The sequence below is a fragment of the Lutra lutra genome, chromosome 2, assembly GCF_902655055.1.
Source record: "Lutra lutra chromosome 2, mLutLut1.2, whole genome shotgun sequence".
NCBI lineage: Eukaryota > Metazoa > Chordata > Mammalia > Carnivora > Mustelidae > Lutra > Lutra lutra.
In genome coordinates, this window is record NC_062279.1 from 142,818,078 (window position 1) to 142,841,806 (window position 23,729).

At 56.2% G+C, this 23,729-nt stretch overlaps 1 protein-coding gene across 6 annotated transcripts in view; it reads left to right on the top strand.

Moving 5' to 3' along the window:
• Window positions 1–316: 316 nt before the first annotated feature.
• Window positions 317–23,729, top strand: part of RGS12 (regulator of G protein signaling 12) — a 105,317-nt gene continuing 81,904 nt past the window's right edge. For 2 of the 6 annotated variants that reach the window (XM_047718729.1, XM_047718730.1), the window contains exons 1-2: window positions 20,502–20,751; window positions 21,092–23,072. In XM_047718729.1, the coding sequence (XP_047574685.1) occupies window positions 21,192–23,072 (1,881 nt within the window). In that variant the 5' untranslated portion in view covers window positions 20,502–20,751; window positions 21,092–21,191. Of the gene's footprint in view, window positions 399–13,748; window positions 13,869–20,501; window positions 20,752–21,091; window positions 23,073–23,729 lie in introns of those variants that run through there. The other 4 variants (XM_047718727.1, XM_047718728.1, XM_047718726.1 and 1 more) reach the window with 4 other exon arrangements.

The window sequence follows — 23,729 nt, forward strand, 5'->3', positions numbered from 1 at the left end:
GCCTCTCCTCGCCCCTCCCCTCCTCTCCATGTCCGCCTCCCTGGCTCCGCCCCTGGCTGAGGCCTCGCCCCTCATTCTCTCCGCACACTTCCCCTGGAAGCCCAGCTGTGAGCCCACTTTCTCGCCCCTGTAGGCACCGCCCCCATAGACCCGCCCCACCCCCGGCGGCTCCACCCTGCCACTGAGGCTCCGCCCCACAAACAGAGGATTCTGGCTCTATTCCCCAGACCCGCCCACGCTTCTAGAGACCACGCCTTCTCTCCGCCCCGCAGGTCCCGCCCTCAGGAGGCCCCGCCCTGTCGGCCCCGCCCCCGAGCCCCGCCCCCCGGGCGGGCGGTGGCGGCTGAGCGACCGTTGCGCGCGGGCGGAGCGGATCGCGCCCGCGGAGCGAGCGGCGGGTAGGTTGCTGGCCGGGCGCAGGGCCGCCCCGCCTCCGTTTCTTTCTTCTCTGGGCGCGCGCTCGCGCCCTCCGCGGCCTGGCCGCCAGCCCCGCCCCCGCCCAGCGCGGCGGAGGGGGCCCGGGGGCGTCCGGCCGGCATCCGGCTTGTTTGGGCCCCTCAACCCCGCGCCCCCGGGCCGCCGGGCTGCCGGCCGCTCTCCTTTTGTTCCCAGGCCTCCGCCGGGACTCGTCGTGGGTTCGGCGCGCGCGGACCCCGCCCGGAGCCTGGGTTGTGGGGTCGCCGAGGGGCCCGTCGCTCCTTGGCTGGACCCGAGGGCCCGGGCCGGGGGGCGCGGGGCGGCGGCAGACTGGCCGGGGGTTCAGGCCTCTGTCCCCGCCGCGTTCGCCCCGTCCTGGGCCGGAGCCGGGGCGCCGCGGGGCCCGAGTCCGCGCGGGGTCTCGAGTTTCCTGGCCGCCCCGGCCAGCGGCCGCATTGTTTGAGCAGAGCTGCCTTCGGAGATCCCGACTCCGGCGTTTAACTGCAGCAGCGTCGGGGCCGCCGCCCTGCGGGTTCCCTTGGCCCGGCTGTGCTGCCAGCTCGGGGGTCCTGGCTAGACAGAGCTGCGGGGCGTAGACAGAGCCCCAGAGTTGTGGGGTGTAGACAGAGCGGCTGGGAGCTGTGGGGCCTAAGACAGAGCCCCAGAGTTGTGAGGTGTATCCAGAGCGGCTCGGAGCTGTGGGGTGTGGGCAGAGAGACTCCCAAGTTGTGGGGTGTGGACAGAGCTGGAGAGTTGGGGGTAGAGAGAGCCACCCAGAGTTGTGGAGTATAGACAGAGCGACCCAGAGTTGTAGGGTGTAGGCAGCAGTGCCAGAGTTGTGGATTGTGGACAGAGTGGCCCAGAATTGTGGTGTATAGACAGCAGCACCAGAGTTGTGAGTAGACAGAGTGGCCCAGAGTCATGGAGTGTAGGCAGAGCCCCAGAATTGTAGGGTATAGACAGAGTGGCCCAGAATTGTGGAGTGTAGACAGTTGTGCTGGAGTTGTGGAGTGTAGACAGAGCCCCAGAATTGTGGGGTATAGACAGAGTGGCCCAGAATTGTGGGGTGTAGGTAGCGAGCAGCCCTGGAGTCATGGGGTATAGACAGAGGTCCCCCGTGTGCCCTGCCTGGCCATGCTCCTGGGATAAGCCCTTGGGCAGGTGGCTACCTGCTCTGTTGCTCATGGTGGATGGGCGTGGGAATGGTGCCTGCCGGCCGGCCCCTCAGGATTCTCAGGGGTGTGTCTGAGGCCCTGGGAGCAGCCAGTGTTGGTGATTCTGTGGTCGCAATGGGGCCTGTGTGAGGCTGGGGGTCCTGCAGGAGTGTGTGCTCCAGAGAGGAGGGGCACAGTGGGGGGGGGGTAGCACCCCCACCCCGGCCTGGGGTGAGGCACGGGGAGCGGTCCTGGAGTCTGGAACATGCTGTGGGTGGAAGGCGAGGAGTAGGAGAATGTGGTCACGGTTTCACTTTAGAGACATAATTGTCACCATGTGCAGTTTCATGAAAATGCCACCTCACCCAGTGGGTTTGAGGACCAGAGATGGTGGCACAAGGGCCTGGCTCAGGACCCGGGCTGGAGGGACGCTTCTCAGGCAGGCTGCCTATTGCCTGGGCGCCCATAGCAAGAACACTAGCTGACTGGCGATGAGGTCTGGGACCACTGGGATGGACGGGGCAGAGGAGGCCACAGTGACTGGAGGGAAGGCTACAGACTTGGGTTGGAAATGGGGAGTGACCATGGTGGCAGTGTTATGGGGCGGGTCGGGGTGAGGAGGGAGGCACTGAGCTGGCCTGTGTGGCAGAGAGGAAGGTGGCTGTGGGCTGGTGGCCCTGGGGTCAAGGGCAGGCCTCCTCCTCCCCTCTTGCCAGAATAAGGGTGGGGGCCAGTGGCCAGGCAAAGGAGGAATGGAGGAGCTGTGGGAGAGGCTATGGGACACGAGGGACAGAAGTGCTGCCTGCTTCCCTGGGAGGTCCGGATGAAGGTGACCTTGAGCTGGCTTTCAGGTGACCATCTTCAGTCATCTGTCTGTGCCCGAAGCAGGCCAAGCTGAACAGTCAGGATGCAGGGAAAGCAGCGCCAGTGGAGCGGGGGGTGGTGGTTCACATGCTAGGGGCGGGTGGGTGCAGAAGGGAGTGGAGTGTAGACAGACCTGCCTTGTACGTGTCATAGCTCATGCTTTCCTTGACTTGGGTGGGATGCCCAGAAATGTTTTACTTTCTAATTGGTACTTGAGTTTCCCATGGCTGCTGTGACAAGCGACCATACAGTTAGTGATGGAAGCTGCTGGAGGCCAGAAGTCCGACATGGGTGTCCCGGGGCTGAGACCAAGGTGGCGCTTGGGCCAGGGAGAACCCACTCAGCTTCCTGGAGGCTGTCCTCTGTCCTTGCTCCTCTGCCCCCATCTCCCCAGCTCCCTCTGCCTCCTTCCTGCAAGGACCCGCATGATGGCCCTCAGACCTGGGGTCCTCTCCTATCACAGGACCCGGAATGTAATCACATCTCCAAGTCCCTGGGGCCTCTCAGGTGACATTCACAGTCTGGGGAGCTAGGACCTGAGTCTTAGGGGACCATTCTAGCCTCCCACCATGCTCCTGACTTCAGTTCTGGGAGGACTGGGTCTTCCCCCTCCTCGCTCAGGAGCAGCCATCTCCCGTACCTTTCTCGGTGACCTGGGGAAGAAGATAAGCCCTGCTCAGGGTTCAGGGCTGCTAGAGGACTTGCTTTTACCTTCTGGGAGGTGATGGTCCCCTACTCCCTTCCCCATCTGATAAAAACTGTAGTTTCTCTTGAGAAGTGGACCTATATGCACACATGCATGACTTTATCGTAGACGCGAGTTTCCCCATGATTGTCCCCACGTCCCCACATCTAGCCCAAGTTCTCAGGTTCGCCAGGTTGATTCAGACTTGTGCTCCAGGCAGAGCTCTTGAGTCTAAACCTTCCCAAAGAAAACGTGTAGTTTGTCCTTTCTGCTCTCGTTCCATCTCCCGTCCAGTGGCTTTGCTGTCCCCAACCCCGCAGTTGTGATCCCCAATGTATATCCTTTCCCATCTTTTTTCTTGTTTACACAGTCATTTATAGATGGACACACCCACACAGCACCCCCCCTAGTCCAATACACGGACACCCCACACTGCCGCTGTCCTGCCCAGCCCTGTCACCTGCCTATGGAAGGACTCTTGCCTTACACCCAGCACATGTCCCTCCACACCCCTATTGTGGCCATGCTTCTTGTTGTTCTCACAGAGTCCTGCATCCTGCCCCAGTATGTTCCTATCCTGGGGGGCCCATGGCTGGCCACTGCACAAGGTTCCCTGGACTGCTCTCCCTCTGTATTGGTCCCTGCACTCTGGACCCCTCTCTCCTCTGCCTGTGCTCGATGCTTGTTTTGGTGAAGGACGGACTCTGGATGACTAGAAGTATTATGTAGATACTGCTTTTTAAAAAAAGATGTTATTTATTGAAGGGGGCAGGGCAGAGGGAGAGAGAATCTCAAGCAGGCTCCCAGCAGAGCATGGAGTCTGACACAGGGCTCAAGCCCGTGACCCTGTAGACTGTGGCTTGAGCCAAAACCAAGAGTCAGATGCTTAACTGACTGAGCCACCCAGGCACCCCAGTGTAGATATTCTTTTTGTCTTTATTTTGAAAATATCTTTGCTCCTCAGTTACTTTTAGTTTAGCTGGGTATAGAATATTGAAATACTGAGAAGTATTTTCTCAGGATCTTGAAGCCGTTGCTTCACTGCCTTCGGTTTCTAGCACAGGTGCCATTCTGAGTTCAGTTCTCTGTCCGTGGTGTGGCCCCAGGGAGCTTGTAGGCACATCCCTCATGGCCCTGTGCTCTGAAGTAGCCTGTGACAATGCTTGCTGTCATCGCTGTGCCGGGCACATGCTGAGACCCTGTTACTCCTGAGAGAATTCCTTGCTTTCTGTCTTGTGTTCTCTTTCTGGAACTCCCTTTATTTGGAGTTTAGATCTCCTGGCTGAACTACTGATCCCTGAGTCTTGTTGGTCTCAGACAGATGTTTGCTGGACTCTTGGGAGACTCCTGTGCATGTCTTCCAGCTCTTCCTTTAGTTGTTTCATTTCTGTTACCCTTTTCGGTTTTCGAGTGTTCTTTTTTGATTTTCCTTTTTGAAAAAGATTTATTTATTGAGAGAGCGTGTGTGGGAAGAGGAGGCAGAGGGAGAGGGAGAGAGAGTCTTAAGCAGACTCTGCGCTGAGCAGGGAGCCTGACGTGGGGCTCGATTGCATGGCCCTGAGATCACTCACTACCTGAGCTGGAACCAAGACTTGGACGCTTAACTGACTGCATCACCCAGGTGCCCCCAGTTTCCCTTTTCTTTTTTAAAAAATATAATCTTGTTCTTCATTTAGAGATGCAAGATCTTATTTTTTAGAAGATAATAAACATAACTTTGAATCATTATTCTGTTTTCTTATTTTCCTCCATTTTTCATGAGACCATTATCCTCCATGAGACCAGGTTTTCTTCCCTCAGTATTATTCATGGCTAATTTCAAACACCTGAAATTATGCCCGGCACCTAGAAGAAACACCATATAGCATTCACATCTCCCGTATTATTTCTGTTGTTTGGGTGGTAGGGATTTGGGTTGTTCTAACAGTTCCTGAGGAAGGTTTTCTCAAATCTCCAACAGCTTGGATTTGTCTCTTTCTACATTTACTTCTTTCCGGTTTGGTTCACGTGTTCGAATCTCTGTTATTAAGTTCGCACACATCGGTAATGGTGATTCTGCTGATGAATGGGGCTTTGGTCTTGATGTCTGATGTTTGTTTTTTTAGAGAAGAGGGTTGGGGCCAACAGGGAGAGAGAATCTCAAGCAGTCTCCATGCTCAGCATGAGCCCATTCTCACCACGCTGACATTGTGACCTGAGCTGATATCAAGAGTCAGATGCTTAACCGACTGAGCCCCCAGGTGCCTTTGAAGTCCCATACTGAGAACGCTTACGGCTCTCTCCCATTTACGGTTTCCGTGGCCTGGCTCTTCGGTCCTTTACATTCAGCCTGTGTTCTTATGATGTTCAGAGTCAGCGTCTTATGCAGTGTATGCTGGAGTCCTGCTCATTGATCCAGTCTGAGAGGTTCCGCTTGTGATGTGAACGTTTTGTTCATTTACAGTTTTTTAGTTTTTAACTAGCCTTCACATTGAAGACTTTATAATTAACTAATAAATAATAAGCACACATTTTTCCAAAGCAGTTTGGAGGTGGGGCATAAATATTTGGAATACTTTTTTTTTTTTTTTTAAGATTTTAAATGTATCTATTTGAGAGAGAGAGGGAGCGAGAGAACAGGAGCGGGGAGGAACAGAGAGAGAGGGTGACACAGACTCCATGGAGCTGGGAGCCTGAGGCGGGGCTCAATCTCAGGACCCCAGGATTGTGACCCGAGCCAAAGGCAGACGTGTCACTGACTGAGCCCCCCAGATGTCCCTACAGAGTGCAGCTTCATCAGGTTCCTGCCCTGCGGCAGGCTGTGCACTCCGTGACTCCTCGTAAGTGTGGTACAGAGGAGCTGAGCCCAGGACACGTTTTCCCCAGGAAGTACTGGGGCGGGGAGAGGTGCCCAGACCACACTGCTCACCAGAGCCCCAGGCCCCTAGCTGCCTGGAGTCCAGCCAGAAGCCCAGCTCTGTGGGGTTAAGCATTTATGGAGCAGTTGGGTCCTTGGAGGAGATGGGGTCCCTGCCCCGCCCCCCTTATTAGTTTCCTGTGGCCCTTATCACAAAGCACCACAGACAGGGGCCACTTAAAGTAGCAGGAATTTATTCTCTTGCGGTTCTGAAGGCCAGAAGGCCAAGTCCTGGTGTGGGCAGGGCTGGGCTCCCTCCAAGACTCTTGAGAAGGGTCTGTCCTGCCTCTTCCAGCTTCTGAGGCTACTGGCAGCCGGGATGTGGCCGCCCTGCCCCTCCCCGTCCCTGCCTCCAGGTTCTGGGGACCCATCCCCCACTTGTGCTGGATCTTCCCTCTGCCTCCCTCTCCTAGGGATGCTTGGGATGGCGTGTGGGGCCCACTCAGACATCAGGATCATCTCGTGTCGCAGAAGCCTTCCTTTAAGCCTGTTTGCAAAGACCTGTTTCCAAAGGAGTTCCCATTGGGTTCTACAGATTAGGGCCTCATGTCCTTGGGGCAACCGTGCAGCCCAAGACACACGCCCTGCCTGGACCCAGGAGGTGAGGAGCCATGTGGGGTCACCGGGGCTTGGGGCCTCCTGCCCATGTGACCGCCTCTGGCCCTCGCCCCTCCCGTGGCTTCCATGCGGGGGCTGCTCTCGGCCTCCCAGGGGCAGGACTGACCTGGCTTGTCCCTCTCACATTCCCCGCCGAAGTGGGCTGGTGACTTGGTGTGTCTGCAGACTCCCTTATCTCCCTGGGAGTAATGGAGAAGGACGCAGAGAGCAGAAAGATTTCCTGCAGCCCTAATGGAAGAAGCAGACAAGGACAGTACAACGCTCTCTGCCTGCTCCCCTTGAACCCTGTAGGGAATGACCAGATTTGTCCGTGGGTGGAAGAATGCCCCGTGCGAGGCCTGCAATAAGGTCCTTTGTTCTGTTTTTCTAGGCGTCTGGGAGTTGGGGGGAGGCAGGGAGGCGTGGGGGGTCAGGCAGGGCTTGGCCTGTCCCCTCCTGTCCTGGGGCTGCCCCTGTCCACATCGCCCAGGGAGGCTCAGGGGACATTGGCGGCGGTGAGGGTAATGGGATCCAGCCAGGCCCCAGCGAGGAGGAGCTGAGGGATACTGAGTCAGGGGCCATGGGCACTGCGGCCTCCTCTGTCCCTTCAGTTAGATTTATCAGACATAATGTCCTGCACAGTATTCGGGACATGCCTAGACTCACACTTACCCGTCTTTGATCTGGAATTCAAAATGTAACCGGGTGTCCTGTTTATTTGCTACACCCGCCAGCTCATTGAACCACCACAGACAGAAATACCACGCAGAGCTAAGAAGGGATATTCAAATAACGGGGGGAGAATGGAGATGGCTTTGCCTCCAGTATACCAAGACTCTTGTGCTAGAATTTGTTTCTGGAATCAGAAAGAGCAGCACGGTTCCATCGGCTGCAGACGAAGCTGCAAGCTGGGGACTGGAGGGGCTCGATCCTGGCTGCGGGGGCTGGGTGGGAGCGAGCTGCAGCTTTAGGCCCTTGTCTGAGCTCCTCGTGGAGCTGAGCCTGAGCTGACAGCAGACGGCAGGCATGGCCAGAGTGTGGGGTCCCCGGGTCTGCAGGGTGGTCAGGGGGATTGGTGGGGATCGGAGGAGTTCGTGGGCTTCAAGCTGAGCCGAGAAGCAGTGAAGGGATAGGGAGAGGGCACATTGGGGGAAGAGTGATTTCTCGAAAGGGGTCAAGGCTGTGTGCCCTCCCGGGTGTCCCCCTGACCTTCTGTGGGTGGTGGTGTTGGTTTGATGATCTGTGCTGTCCCCCGGGGGCCATTGCCGGTCACTGTTCATCTGTCTCCCGGGAGCTGCTATTGAAGCCACTCCACAGCCGTCGAGGGAACGAGCGACCACACAAATGCAGGAGCCGTGGGAAGTCATGGGGCGGTGAGGCCAGGCCTGCCTCGGGGGGACACGGAGGTTGGGGCCGGCCTCGGCAGTTAGGTATTCTTGTTTAGCCCAGCCCCATGGAGAGTAACGCAAAACGATAGAAGGGAGCTCGTGGGTCAGGCCGGTGGCCGGGGCCCTGCGTGTGCATGGGGGATGCAGGTTGTAGGTGTGGATGCCGGGTCACAGCAGGCGTGTCTTTGTGTCTCCCGAGGCTGCAGGTGCTTTGTCCCAGCCTCTGTGCATCATGTGAGCCCCGCTGATATTCGAGAATGAGTTTTCTTAATCGTCGGAGGTCTTGGGATTTTTATGTATTTCTTTGAGATGAGAGAGCAAACATTTGCTTCTCTTAATCGGTTAGCCTACACATTTGGTTCCATGTCACCTTCACATCCCAGATGATTCGAATCACTCAGAAAGATGCATGAATATTTTTTGAACCTGTAAAATGGGCCTTTGTAATTTAAATGATAGTCTTTGTGCCAGTTCTAGACCTTGTCCTTCCCGTGCCAGAGAGGGGGCAAACGCTGGGGGAGAGGGGTGTTGGAACCGGGCCTCAGCCTGTAGGGAGACTCCAGGAGCAGGAGGGACGGACCCATGCTGCTGGGTGCTGTCCTGTTCCCACAGGCCCTTGTGTCTGGAGGGCTTTGGGCACTCGCTTGGCCACTTGCTGGTGCCACAGGTTTCCCTCTGCTGCTGAGCTGTGACTGGGGCAGGGGAGGCGAGGAAGCCAAAGAGAGGCCAGGAAGAGGCTGAGGGGCTGTGGGCTCAGGGCTATGAAAATGTACAGGTGTCCTGTTCTGAAGGAGGAAGCTGGGTAAGTGTAGGGCTTGTGTTTCAAGCTTTTTTTGTGCTAAGGATGACATGAGCATGACTATTTCTTCAACTGCGTAGTAGAATTTTCAGAATTTCATTTCCTTTTCACATTAGACTGGGGGTAGTCATTGTACATACGTTTTTCTGATGGGTTTGCCAGTCTTGAGTCTCTTCTCTCTTTTACTTTTCTTTCTCCTCTTTCCTCATTGCTTCTCATCGCTGTCATTCCTGGTTCCAGGAGCCGCTTTACTGTTGGAGTGCGTACTTGGCATCCCTGCTGATCACAGCTGCTCAGCAAGGGGCTGGCTCTTCCTGGCTCAGCCTGGAGCCCGGAGCCTAGAGCCCGGCCAGCAGGGCAGGCAGGGATGCACACCGTTAGTACTGAACCCGATGTGTGCCCCCCGCGGCTTGATCTCTTGATTTCTTTGGACTCAGAAGTGTTAAACCTCAAGAATTGGCATTAAAAAAAGCCCGACGCAAAACCTCTGTGTAATCACAAAATGCTGACCCGGGACATTGTATATATTGTGCTCTTCTGTTCAGCCTCGTAAATTATTCCGACAATCGTGCACGCAAATGATTTCACTGGCTACTGACCTGCTTCCTCAGCTTAGTTTAGTGGCGAATTTGGGAGATGAAGCTACCTGGGGATTGAGCTAGACTCTCCAAGAACCAGGTAAATAATTTTGGTAGGAGGAGAACCTCATGGGAGGTCAGCTCCTCTCGTGCTGATGAGCTCAGACTGGGATCAGTCGGCTGAGTCTGCATTCAGTCGTGACCGTGACCATGGGCAGCGTGCCTGGCCTCGCGTTCTCTGTGGGGTAGTGGGATGGTCATGGTTAGCTGTGAGGTCACAGTGCTTACATAGTCACCCAGTGCGGTCACTGTCCTTGGCCGGTTTGCTCTGTTCTGTAGTCTGTTTATCTCAGGTGTGTGCAGACGGATTTCCTGAATCGCCTCATCACAGATTAGTTGGGGGGAACCTGTGAGAAAGTTAATCTCGAATTGCTGCCTGGAAATAAATTTAGCGCCGTTTTGTCTGTGTTTATAGCAGCCAGGCTAAGGAGGGTAGGTCTGCTTCCAGGCTCGCTCACATGCTGGCTGTAGTCTCCGAAGACCTCACGTGGCTGCTGGCGGGCCTCCTGACTTTGCTGTTGGCCAGAGACATTGTTGCCACTGGGCTGCTGGCCGCTGACTTCCCTCGCAGCGAGGGAGGGAGATGGCGAGGACAAAAGCCGGTCTCTGTAATCATCTTGGAAGTGGTTTCTCATTGCTTCTGCACTGGTTATTAGAAGTGAGGCACTAGGTCCAGCCCAGGCCCCACGGGTAGGGGGCTGCCAAGGGTGGGACACTAGGAGGGCATCACTGAGTTACAGTGTAAGTATAAATACGGGTCAGTCTGCTCTAGCACTGTCCAGCCCCTGGCCCCAGTGCATCGTGGCCCTCCCAGTGCACAACATTCCCCCCGAGAGCGTGCCCCAACCGCGTCAGCTCGGTGCAGAAGTCCCATGGTGTCAGTCAGCACTGGGCATGCGTGAGCCTCCCACACGTGGTTCCTTGATGCAGCCCGTGGAGTGCACTTCCTGGCATCCTGGATTCTAGAGGCCGGCTCCCAGACCCTCCCCCACACCAGGGCGCACTGTCGGCACAGACTGAGGCTAGCCACCGTGGCCACTCCTGCTCAGGACGAGGGGTGGGAGGGCATAGGGCCTGGCGGGTGTTGAAAATGCCTTAGTCAGGTGCCAGGGTCTGGGGACAGCAGCTCTCACACTGACTTCTGGGCTCCTGAGCCCCGTCCTGAGTCACTGTCCCTTGTCCTGGGAGACAGCTCATGCTTTTAGGGGACATGGGTCTTCACCTGCTTCCTGCCAGTTGATAGTTTGGGATCTAGTGTCCACTTTCCATTATGTGCTGCTTCTGACGCTTTCAGTCCCAGCTGCCAACACCTCGGCTAATAGAATTTTCTGGACCATCCGTGGGCCTTCTATGAATCGCCCTGGTGTTCACTCCCTTGGACGACGTTGAGATGAGCCCTCCTCCGTCTCGGGCTCCTGAAGGGTCAAGGGTGGCGGCCGTAAGCAGCCTTCTGGAGGCCCTGTTGCTCAAGGCGAGGGTCTGTGAGGTTCACCCTTCCTCTCTCAGAAGCCCCGTCTGTCACTCCAGTCCCATCCCTCACCCGGCAGCTTTCCCTGACCTCACACGCACTGGCACTTGGCCAGCACCGAGGTAGAAGGCAAGGCAAGAAGGTGGCATTTGGGGACATCAGGGCCTACGTGGACAGTGGGGATGGGAGTTCCGAGGAGGCGTGGAGAGGGGGAGGGGGAGGTGCTGGCGAGCGCCCCCAAGGAAAGGTGCCCAGCCATGTCAGAGGGGCGCAGCAGGGGCAGGGGATGCTATCCCGAATGGAGTCCTTGATGCGATGTCAGTGCCCTTCTCCTGCACCATTTTGCTTCCTGTCATATGGCTGGTTTTCCATCCGCGGGCTCTCTGTCCTGCATTGCAAACACGTGATGCCATGTGCTCACTGTCGGGTGCCCGCCTTGCTGAGAGCTCTCTCTTGGTGGCTATTTCCTTCCTTCAGTGTAAGCAGGTGACCATCGGCTCTGGCACTTGAACCTCGGGACCACCCCTTTGGGTCTGTATCATGCCCCCGGGAGGGGTGGGTGAGCTGAGCAGGGGACAGTGACTGTTCTTCTGCCTGCTTGCACTCCAGCTGCCCATCACCCTGCTTCCCTTGGTGTTGGGACTTAACTGGGTGGGAGGCTGGGTCTCTCGCCTGCTGACCTGGGCAGTGAGGCTGACAGCCCTTGCTGGAGGAGCTGGGTTCAGGGGTTCGGGTAGAGGGGCAGTGGGTTCTGGGAACAGGGAATGGGGCTGGGTCCTAGCTTCACCTTAGGGAACTCAGACATGTGCCAGAGTGAGTTTCTGTCAGCTTTCTTTCTTCCTTTCTCCCTTCCCTTCCCTTCCCTTCCCTTCCCTTCCCTTCCCTTCCCTTCCCTTCCCTTCCCTTCCCTTCCCTTTCCTTTTTAGTAGGCTCCACGTCCAGTGTGGAACCCAGTGCAGGGCTTGAACTCATGATCCTAAAATCATGACCTGAGCTGAGATCAAGAGTTAGATGCTTCACTGTCTGAGCCGCCCCAGCGCCCCCTGTGTGAAACCTGCTGTTTGCTTCCTTTCATCCCTTTACTCTTTTCTGAGCTGGTGTTGCTTATACTCTTGCTGATTGATGGGGGAGTGAACAGGGGTGGGGGGGGCGATGGCCTCTGCTCACCTCTGGCCTACCGTGGGACTTGCTCTGTGGCCATGAGGACGCACTGTGCCCTTGCCCAGCCCCATTACACTTATGGCACGGTCTTCTGCACAGGAACCAGCGGGGTAGGGGGCAGACCCCATGGCGGCAGAGGACACACCGTGGGGCACTGGGTCTCCGAGGTTGCGTCCCCGTCGGGCCAGCAGTGGGGCGGGATGGATGTGGGTCTGCAGAGAGAAGTCCACCATTGTTTGTGTATGACAAAGAATTACATGTAAAATGCATCACACACTTCAGTTAACTTTTTTTTTCTGATTACAAAAGTCATGTTCTTTTTCGAAATTTTAGATGCTATGAACAAAACATTAAATTCCAACACTTAGAGAAAGGGAAGTCTGTGTCAGCCACATATAATGGTTCAGCAGGTGCTTACTGAACACCTTCTTACACTCCAGGGGGCTCGGAGACGTGAGCACGGAGACCACCGACATAGCCACACGTCTCTCGTGGGTCAGGGAGGGGAGTGAGCAGAGGGACCTGGGCCTGTGATGGGCCCTGGGGATGGTGAGTGGTCTGAGAATGGGCATTCCCAAGGGGAGGGTGCTGTGAGCTTGGTGCTGGTGACAAGGGGTGAGAGCCAGCACATTCTTGCCCTTGGGGAAACATGAGGGGTCCTGTGTGGCCCCCTGGGTCCTGTGGCTCCTCAGGTGGGTGGGGGGAGTGCCGGCAAGGATGGAAGCGAAAGCCTGGGTGGGCCCCCCCTTCTCATGTGTGATTTCTTTGGACAAAACCTCAGCCAGGGGCGGAGTCTGGGTCTTAACCATACACATGATCAAGGTCATCATGTGACCAAGGTCACAGGAATGGCTTGGCTGGTCCTCTAATGTCTGGTTCCACAGTCCAAGAGCCCTGACTGAAACAGTCTGCTGCACTCTGTTTTAGCTGCTACTGGGCGGCCAGAAGGCAGGCTCCCCCAGGAGAGGCTCCCCCAGGACAATGTCCTTGGGACAGGATTCCCAGGATGAGATCCCCCAGGACAGGCTCCCCTGGGTGGGCCCTGTTGTCTCTGTTGTTCCCTCTTCCTAGAACAGCGCTTGCACGGAGGAAGTGCTCCTGGGTATTTAATGCATGCGGACAGACCTCAGCCCACTCTCTTGTGTTAGCAGAGGTGTTACAGCGCCGCTGGTATTTGGGGGAAGAGTGCAGGTGCCGCAGGTGCTGCCTGTCCAGCTGTCCTTTTAAAAGAATTTCCTTCTCTGGTCTCAAAGCCCAATAAGCCTTTCTCGGACAGCATGGGACATTTTCCTTTTCTGGTCTGTTTGGGGCTTCAGCCCGCCCCTGCAGGATATCTGGGGGGTTGTTTACACATTGCTGGTGTTGACCGGATTCCATGCTCAGGACAGCGCCACAGATCCCAGAGGGCTGTTCTGGGAGCATCGGCCACCGTGCACCTGTCTGGCCGGCTGGTTCGGGTGAGTGCGGTCTGTGCTCAGCCCCACACCAGCCTAGAGCTTGCATCGTGGGTGAATAAAAAGAAACACAACCCGGGGAGTCAAACAAATGGTACACGTGGGGGACGGCTCCCAGGTCTGGGGTATCCAGTTCATTCCGACGGTAGTCACCATGCGACAGACTCAGAGGTAGAGCAACTGCCTCCCTTCTGCGCCACCCTTGTTCTCTGGTGACCTTGACGCTGATGGGCTGAGGTTGGACATGCTGCTTTGTATGGCCCCACTGACCTTTTGGAGCTGCAGGAGGCTTGAGGTCTTGGGGATGGGGATTAATGACATGGCTTTACTCCCTGCAAGTCTTGGAGGTGCCAGCCACCCCTGGGGGGAGGGGAGCATGGGCAGGCTGGGGGGCACCGGGAGCATGGCCACTGGAATCCTGCTGGGAACCCCCCACCCCCAGCTTCACCTGTCTGCCGCCTTCTCACTGCTCTCATGCTTGTGCCCCAGCATGCAGGCGGGGAGCCGCAGAGCCTCCTAGGCCTGGCTCTGCTGTTTTCATGGCTTCTCAAGCCGATTCTGTTCCTTTGTACTGGACCTGTCTCATCTCTCTAAAACTTTGATGGGACTTTTTTCACTTGCCCTGCTCAGTGTTTGGTGGGCTCTTTGTTTTAAAGACTTGTTTTTCTGTAGCTCAGGGAAGGGGTCTGTTAATTTTTGGACCAACCTACCAACCAGGTTTTATTGAGCAAACACTGACTATCACTAATGAATTCAGTTAATCTATTGCATACATTCCCCAACTCATCTGTCCATCCCTCACCCATCTATCCCTCATCTATCCCCCATCCATCCATCCCTCCATCCATCTATCCCCCATCCATCCCCATCCATCCATCCATCCATTCCCCAGCCTTCCCCCCATCCACCCGCTATCTATCCCCTAGCCATCCATCCCCTATCCATGCCCCCATCCATCCCCCATCCATCCTCCTCTATCCCCCATCCATACATCCATTCATCCCCCAACCATACCCCATCCATTCATCATCCATCCCCATCTATCTCCATCATCCATCTCCCATCTATCCCCCATCTATCCTTCATCCATCCATCAATCCCCCATCCATCCATCCATCCCCCATCCATCCATCCATCTATCCATCTATCCATCCATCCATCCATCTCTCATCCATCCACCCATCCCCCATCCATCCATCCATCCATCCATCCATCCATCCACCCTCCACCCGCCCTATCACTGGAGCTGTGAGACTGGGTCTGTGGTAACCTGTTGCTTCTGCAGAAGCTTGCAGACCACGCCCTGAGACTTGGCATAACTGTGGCTTGGGGCTTGTAATGAAACTGCTCTGTTTCTGTCTGTGGGGCCTGAGCAAGTGGCCTATCACCTGACCACAGGGATGGGGCTGGGGAGTGTTCCCTTCGCTCTGCTGACTGCAGGACTGCTCTGCTCTTTCTTCCAGTTTCTTTCTCTCAGTCCTCCTTTTCTACTTTTTTCTAACATCAAACTAGGCCCAAACTAGACATCCCACCAAATGCTGAAGCCTGGCTTTGGTCTCAGCCACCTCCAGGGTCCTCTGAAGAGAATGTTGTGTTTTCCGTATGATGTATAATTTAAGTCGTATGACCCAAATATACCCTACAAATTTGGGGAGCCCTTTCTGGCTGCTTTCTGTGGGTGATGTAGTGACAGATGAGCGGAGAAACTCGTCCCTGAATTACCCACGTGTTTTCTTCCCCTCCACTCCCACTTTTCCCCTTGGCAGCTCTGGGTCGACCCTCCTGGTGGCTGAGGGCTTCTGTGCCCATTCCCATATCCCAGGCCATCTGCTCCAGGGGCCTTCCTGTGTGGTCTGTGGCTTTGTGGACTCTGTTCACGCGACTGGTCCTTGTTTACGACAGCCTTTTCTTGAGGCCACCTCTTTGTGAATGTCTGCATGTCCTGGTTAGGACCTGGGGAGTCTCTCTGGGAGCCCCTGCCTGTCGTGGCCCCTGCCCATGTGACCGGGGAGGCCGCGGGGCTGTCACCGAGAGAGAGGCAGCTTTGGGGAAGAGTTTGTTTAGACTGTTGAGTTTCAGGTGCCCCTGAACTTCAGGAGAGTATGGGTGGGAGATCAGCATGTGGGAGACCCCCACCTTGAGGGGTCTGATCGCTTGGGGCAGAGGGGAGAGAGCTTGGGGCCCCCACGCTTGGTGCCAAGCCCAGGAGGTGTGGGGTGTGGAGTTTGCTGAGAAGTCAGGGAATGAAGGGTGAAAAGTGTCTGTGGACACGGCTGTGTGGGGCTATCGGTGGCCCGGTGGGACTACTTGAGTCAGGAAGGGCTAGAGGCCAGTTTGGAGAGGGAAGCGCTTCCAGAAAAAGCTGTGTTTGATGGGCTGAGTGAGGTGGTAGACGGCCAGGAGAGTATGGGAAATGGGTTTGTAGCTGCAGAGAGAATTACCCATGAGGGAGGGCTTTGCTGGCTAGAGAGGAAATGGGTTCTCGGGGAAGAAGGGACAGGGGCATAGAGAAGGGGTCCTGGCCCAGGTTGATGGAGCTGGTGGTACCATTTTGTAGAGCAGAGTATGTGGGGGCCGTGACCCCTGGAGGGTCCCCGTGGGGTGTGCTGTGCTCCTTGGGTTCCTTGGGAGAAGCTCACAGAGAGGCAGGGGTATGGACGTGTAGCTGGGGAGTCATTGGAGGCCTGCCAGTATCCTTGTCTCTGAGCTGTGGGGTCTTTGGTGGAAGGGTCCGCTCCCTCAAGGGGCAGCCCTGTGCTTGGCTAAGTCCCATGCACAGTCCCGGCCTGTGCCACCGTTGAGCGGCAGGTAAATAATGTGAGCAGATGTCGGCTGGAAGCAGCCTAGGTGAGCCAAGAAACCACAAGCTCGTCCTCTGGCATTTGGGGACCTGCCATGTTGGGGAGGGCAGGTCCCAGGTCAGTTTGGTTTGGGGGAGAGCGGGAAGCATGTCCTGGACTGGGGACAGCTTCTCCGAGGTCGGGTGGTGGGCTGCGAAGATGAATCAGACAGGGTGAGGCTGGGATGCGGGGATGGTCAGCGTGCGTCCTGGTGCGTGTGACCGTGTGGGGGCTGTGTTGGGTCTTCCGCGGATGTTCCCAAGGGGAAGCTAGGGGGGAGGTGGCCCCCAGTGGGTGTTTAGTGCTGTGGAAGTGCCTGGGTGGTGGCTGGAGGGAGTGCCCAGACACGATGGCCTTGGGGGAGGGGGGAGGGGCGGGGCCTGCTGGTGGCTGGATCCCAGCCGGGGAGGGTTGTATGGCGCTGCCAGGCTCCTATAGCCAGGGCTTAGGCTGTGGGAGGGACTGTGGCGGCTTGCTCCCAGCCCCAAGGCTGTGTCTGCTTCCTCTGAGGACCCCTCCGTGTGGACTCGAGAGAGCTGGGTTCCAGTCTACCCATGATACCCATTAGCTGTGTAGCCCTGACAGGTGGCTGTGTTTCAGCGTGTTCATTTGCTCATCTGAAAAGTGGGAATAATCATACCCACCTCATAGTGGCGTTGCTTGTGGATACACATGTTACCACATGGAAGGTCCTGAGAACGGCCCTGGCCTGTGACAAGTATTGAGCACTGAGCACCGAGTAGCGGTCACTGAGTACCAAGTACTGAGTACTGAATACCAAGCACCTAGTACTGAACACTTAGTACTGCATACTGAGGACTAAGCACCATGTAAGGCCCCACACTGCCAGTGCTTCTACTGTTGTCTGGCTGTGTTCCTGCTCTTCCTGCTTGTCCCGGTGTGCTGGGTACTCTGCCTGGTAGTTCTCAGGCTCCCCTCCTACCCTGCTCTCGGGTGCTGTTGCTGTTCTGCATGGCTTTGGTCTTCGGCCCTGGGAATGCCTGTAACCTCTGGTGGCAGAGTTATGGTGAACTGGGGTGCGGTCGTCACAGATGTGTCCCCTTGTGGGTGGGGATGGAGGCCAAGCCCTGGGCGCTCTCCTCCCAGAGGGCACCCAAGCACAGGGTGCAGTTCGCCTTGTCTTGCTTCTGCCCCCTGGGGCCTGTGGGCTGCTCAGGGCCGGGCCCTTCTCTGGGGGCTTCTGGGTCTGACCCTGATTTGAACCTTAGAGAGGAGTCAGGGATATCACGGCTACTGATTTGTGTTTCTAGGTTCTGCTGTTCTGAACGACATGTTGGTAAAGGAATGGCCGTGTCATTTGGTGATGAGAAACTGATCCTGGTAGTGGGCGTAGTGAGGAGGAGACCCTCACGTCCCCCTGTCTGTGCTGCGAGGAAGCTGTCACCTCTTTCTGACTTCTCTTCCCTTTCCTGCTCAAGGGGGAGGCCAGATCAGAGGATGTCTTTGTCAGCTTGGGTTGCCAGGACACTCCCTGCTGAGCAGCTGGAGGCACGCCGAGGTCCAGGTGCCCACAGGTCCACTGTCCACCTCCTGTGTGGCCTCCGTGTGGCCGCCTTCTTGTGTCCTCACTGTCCTCACCCAACAGAGAGCAGGGGTGGAAGGCGGGGAAGGCCTTAGTCTCCTCCTCCCCATCCCGACGGCCCCACCCTCCTGATCATACCTGAACCTAATTGCTCCCAAAGGCTCTCCAAATACCGTCACACTGGCCGGGTGGGGGTGGGGGTGGGGGGGTGGGAGGTGGCATTTCAACAGCCTACTGATCTGGAGACACACGCATTCAACCCAGAGCAGCTGAGCTCTAGGCAGGGCGTTCCAAGTGTTGGCACTTGTCAGAGGCACCTGGTGGGGTGGTGGGGGCAGGGACTTTGTTGGAGCAGGTGGCTCAGACCTACTCACCCAGAGTTTTCGTGGTGGAGGAAAGGCACCTAGGAACTGGCACTTCAGCAGCCCAGATGGGAGAAAGCCTAGGCGGGGTGGGGGGACTGCTGGAAACTGTGCCCTGTGCTTTTTCTGAATTTCATTGCCTGCTCATTTTACTATTAACTGATGCAGTTTAAGGAAAAATTCACTTGTAGGCTGAACTCATAACATGTGGTTATAGGTATTAAGATACTACTTACATGAATTAGAAACATTTTTTTTTTTCCGTGCAAGCCGAAACGCAGAAGACTGTTACTCTGTGTTATATCATAGGTGCGAGGACTCTAGTGTTTGGATGAATTACAAAATAACTCTGCATATACAATTGGGAAATCCTTTCTTTTATAGAGGTGGCTCCTGTTGGCTGGCAGAGACAACCAAGCGGTCTTCTGTTACCGGAGCAGTGCTGCAGGGCCAACCTCTGTCTTGGGAGGGGTCGCAGTGATGGCCGGCAAAGGCAGGTGCAGTGGCAGCCCCAGTGTGCTGTTTCTTGCACCCATGTGCCCCCTCCTTACCAGTAGGCCGTTCCTTCTGGAGGCCGCAGGGGATTGTCTGTCTCCTCGCCTTTTGTGGCTTCTAGAGGAGCCCCATTTGTGAGCTCTGTGGCCCTTCCTCTACCTTCACAGCCTGCGCCTCTGCCTCTAGTCTCTGCTTCTCTCTGACTCTGGCCCTCCTGCCAGTCCCCTGGGCCTGCCTGTATCATCCAGGGTGACCTCCCGTGTCGGGAGCCTACAGTTGACCATGGCTGTGAGGTCTCTGGCTCCTTTCCAGTTCCCCGGTGGGGGGTGGGGGTGAGGCATATTTGGCAGGCGTGCACCGTGCAGCTTGGAAAAGCCCCAGTGAGGAGACCCACAAACACTATTCTTGGCCAACTGTAATATATATTTTTAATGATGAATATCAAGTAGTTAAATGTCCAGTCATCATACTTAAATGATTCCCGAATCGCCACATAGATATTAAATAGTATGGTAGTTTAGAAATAAATTGTTCTTTTATTAGTCTTACTATCTGGATGGTTTTATTCAAACCCACACCCTGCACACTGTGTCGTCTGTGTCCCTGTGTCCACCAGCAGGGTCACCCCAGAGCACACCCTTCAGTCCCTCCAGCTCCTTCTCTCGTGTGTGGCTGTGCAGTACTTGGAATTAGGCTTCTGTTACCGCAGACCTTTCCTGGGATGAAGAATTTCTCCTAACAACTTTAAAATAATTACTTAAAAAAGTACACTCCTTAACATGATCTCTATATTTTGGCTCTTCACAACATGATTTACTCTATTCTGTTTTTTTTTTTAAGATTTTATTTATTTATTTGAAAAGAGAGTGCACGAGGGGGGAGGGTCAGAGGGAGAAGCAAACTCCCTGCTGAGCAAGGAGCCCAATGTGGGACTCGAACCTGGGACACCTGAGCCAAAGGTAGGTGCTTAACCAGCTGAGCGACCCAGGTGTCCCCTACTATATTGTTTTTTAATGTGATCTTTGAAGGGCTTTGTGCCACAGAAGCTCTGCTGGAGAGGCCCGTGCAGCACTGGCCCTGGGCAGGTGTCCGGGCTCCTGGCCATCGGGAGCCTTCTTGGGTACTCAGCTGTGCTCCCAACCCCATGCGCACCAATGCTGCGGTCGGCGCCGACACCCCTTCCTCTTGGGGGTCTGTGGTTGGGCTGAGCCAGGGAGAGGGGCCTGCGGGACTAGCCCGGGTGAGAGCCCTGCTCCATGTCTCTCATGAGCTTCCCCGGGAGACGGGACCCCACATGTGTTGTCATACAGCACTGCTGGGAACAGAGTGCATCCCATCTGACTTCCCAGGAGAGGATGCTGGCAGCTGGCGCCTGTTTCCTTTGGACTTCATCCCCCCCAAAGCCCCCCACCCTGTACCTGTTCCCTTCGCTGATTTTGCCTCGTCTGTGTTCATCGGGATAAACCCCCCCGCCATGAGCATGACTACCTGCTATGTCCCCTGTGTCCTCCTAGGGAGTCAGCGGACCTGGGCTGGTCTGGGACCCTGACACAGGTTCGCTGACAACCAGTACTTTTAATGATGAAGTCATCTCCTGGAACAATTAAGTATATTCCTTTCCTCTTTTTGCTGGCTTATCTGTTCTGTCTGGTGGCCTCTGTGGTTGACTGAGGCAGGTTCAGACTTTTGCATTTTCCCCACATGGTACCTTGCTCAGAAGACAGTAATCAAGGGAGGGAGTTGGAATATGAGAGAATATAAGCTGACTCTTTCCTGATGGAGAGCTGCTTGTAAAGGAGGGGTTTGTGATCAAAGAGGCACCTTTGTACACCGAGTCGATGGCCAGCCCTGCTTCTTGCTCTGTCTCTGCCTCTCGGGTTCAAGTGCAGACTGCGATGTGCTGGGTCAGCAGAGGAGCATGAGAGCCTGTGTCGTCGTGGCCATTCCTGGGCACTGCCGGGCTGCTGGTCCTCGGACCACACTTCGAATGGTAAGGGTCTCGAGGGGTCTTCCCTTTTGGCCCAGACAGGCAGGAGAAAGTGGGCAAACCAGGTCAGGTTCTGCGACAATCCTGGATTCCTCAACCTAAGGTGGGATTAGCCTCACTGCAGTTCTGGGAAACACAGCCTAGTCTGGAGGGAAATTTCTTAGCCTGACTTTAGGATTGATTGTATCTAGAAACTGCTTCTCCGTCACTTCGACATTTATGCGGTAACTGGAGACTTCTTGTCACGGTTTTTGTGATGAGTTCTCTTCTTACATTTAGGTACTCTGCGTAAGCAATAGAAATACGGGCTCTTTAATAACAAACTATGTATTTCCTTCCTTAGGACATTATTTCAAGAAAAAGGACGGCAGCACCCAGCCTTTCCTGAACGATGGAACCCTTGGAGTAAAGAATGATGCCCTTGGTCTTGCGAGTTCATAGAGATGTATAGGGCAGGGGACACGGTGGACCGTCCGCTTCATGGGCCGGCGCCCCCTCGCATGAGGAGCGTGGAGGTGGCTAGAGGAAGAGCGGGCTACGGATTCACCCTTTCTGGCCAGGCGCCTTGTGTGCTCAGCTGTGTCATGAGAGGGAGCCCCGCAGATTTTGTGGGTCTCCGTGCTGGCGATCAGATATTCGCTGTCAACGAGATCAACGTGAAGAAAGCGTCCCATGAGGATGTGGTGAAATTGATTGGGAAATGTTCCGGCGTCCTGCACATGGTGATTGGTGAAGGCCTTGGCCACCTGGAGTCCTGCTCTAGTGACGAAGAGGTTGGATTTTATGACGGTAAAGGCTGGCTGAAGCCCAAGCTTGATTCCAAAGCCTTGGGTATCAACAGAGCAGAGAGAGTGGTTGAAGAGATGCAGTCTGGTGGCATTTTCAGTATGATTTTTGAAAATCCTAGTCTTCGCACAAGCACTTCAGAGCCCTTGAAACTGAAACAGAGATCCCTTTCTGAGTCAGCCGCCGCGCGCTTTGACCTTGGACGTGAAAGTGTAAGTCACCCGAATCCCAGCCTGCTTTCTAAGGAGGAAGTATCCAAAGTCATCAATGATGATTCCGTTTTCAGCATCGGACCTGAGAACCACGAAGATTTTGTGTTGGATGCCAGTATTTTGAACGTTGCCATGGTCGTCGGCTACTTGGGTTCCATCGAACTTCCTTCCACAAGCTGCAACCTTGAGTCGGACAGCTTGCAGGCCATCCGTGGCTGCCTGCGACGTCTGCGGGCCGAGCAGAAGATCCACTCCCTTGTGACCATGCGGGTCCTGCATGACCGCGTGCAGCTCTGCACCGACCAGGCTGCCGTTCTGGCCGAGTACCCGGCGGAGAAGCTGGCCTTCAGTGCCGTGTGCCCGGATGACAGGAGGCTCTTCGGGCTCGTGACCATGCAGAGCAGTGATGACGGGAGCCTGGCACACGAGGACGAAGGTGCCTTGCGGACCTCCTGCCACGTGTTCATGGTGGATCCAGACTTATTCAGCCACAAAATCCATCAAGGCATCGCCCGGCGGTTTGGGTTCGAGTGCACGGCTGACCCCGACACCAACGGCTGCCTCGAGTTCCCGGCGTCCTCTCTTCCCGTCCTCCAGTTCATCTCCGTGCTTTACAGGGACATGGGCGAGCTGATCGAGGGGGTGCGGGCGCGGGCCTTCGCAGATGGGGATGTGGATGGCCAGCAGAACGCTAGCACCAGCAGCAACAGTGACAGCGGCATCGGGAATTTCCACCAGGAGGAGAGGAGCAGCCGGGTGCTGGTGCTTGACCTGGGGGCCAGCTCGAGCAGGCATGGCCCCGGCAACGGTGGCTGGGAGGGTATGGGAGGCAGGGGCTCCCAGCCCTGGGGTGCCCCCTGGAACGGTGCCTTCTGCCATGACACCGAGGTGGGGGGTCCGTTTGAGGCTGCTCCGCCGGCTGACAGGGGCCGGGACTTCAGTAAGCACTTGGGACCCGCTGCTCACACCGAAGTTCCCCCAGCCTCCTTGCGGAGCTCGGTCCCTCCTTCTAAGAGGGGCGCCGCTAGCCACGGTGGTGGTTTGGGCCAGCGGTGGCTCCCGGTCCACGTCTTGCAGGAGTGGCAGTGTGGACACGCCAGCGACCAGGAATCGTACACAGACTCCACAGATGGGTGGTCCAGCGTCAACTGCGGCACGCTGCCTCCTCCCATGAGCAAGATCCCCGCCGACCGCTACCGGCTGGAGGGCAGCTTGGCACAGCTCCCGCTCGGTGCCCAAAAGAGGGACTGGTCCAGGAAGGCTTTCGGGATGCAGAACATCTTCGGGCCCCATCGTCAAGTTCGAAAGACAAAGGAGGACAAAAAGGTAAGCCTGCTCAGTGTGGTTCAGGAGAAGTGAGCTTGGAGTTGTAGCCCCATCCATCCGCGATGGGATGACGTGTGCTGATTGACAGGTGTCCAGGCCTGGCTCCCCTGCTACCCTTGGGCCTCTGCTGGCCGTCACAGGACGTGTTCCACTTATGTGCCGTAGGCTCTGCACACTGCCCACACTCTTGTGGGTCCTAGGCAGACCAGTGGGGCAGGGCAGGTGATGATGGAAGGGACGTCACTTCTCACAGCCAGGCCAAGGCCCTCCTCCCACCCTCCTGCCTCTTGAGCTGCTATGGGGGCCTAGGAAGGTGCTGTCCCTGTGCTCCCATGGAGCCTATTTCCGCATGCCCTTTTGAGGGCAGAAAATTCCTGAAGCCCAGAGACTATTGACTTTGGTACAGGGAATTTCCCAGGGTATGGATCCTTGCTCCGTTTCCTTCATCTGGAAAATTCTGCCGTGAGAGAAATGCCAGCCAACCTCAGCAGTGGGCTGGTGGCTCGTGATCTCTTGCTCGCCTCAGGTGCTTCTCAGACAGTGGGGGGACCACGCTTGACACGGTGCCCTGAACACCTACATCCGTCTATGTTCTTTGGGGCCTTTGCCTCCCCACCCCCCCCCAACCAGGAACTCAGTTTGGAGCACAAGGGTGGG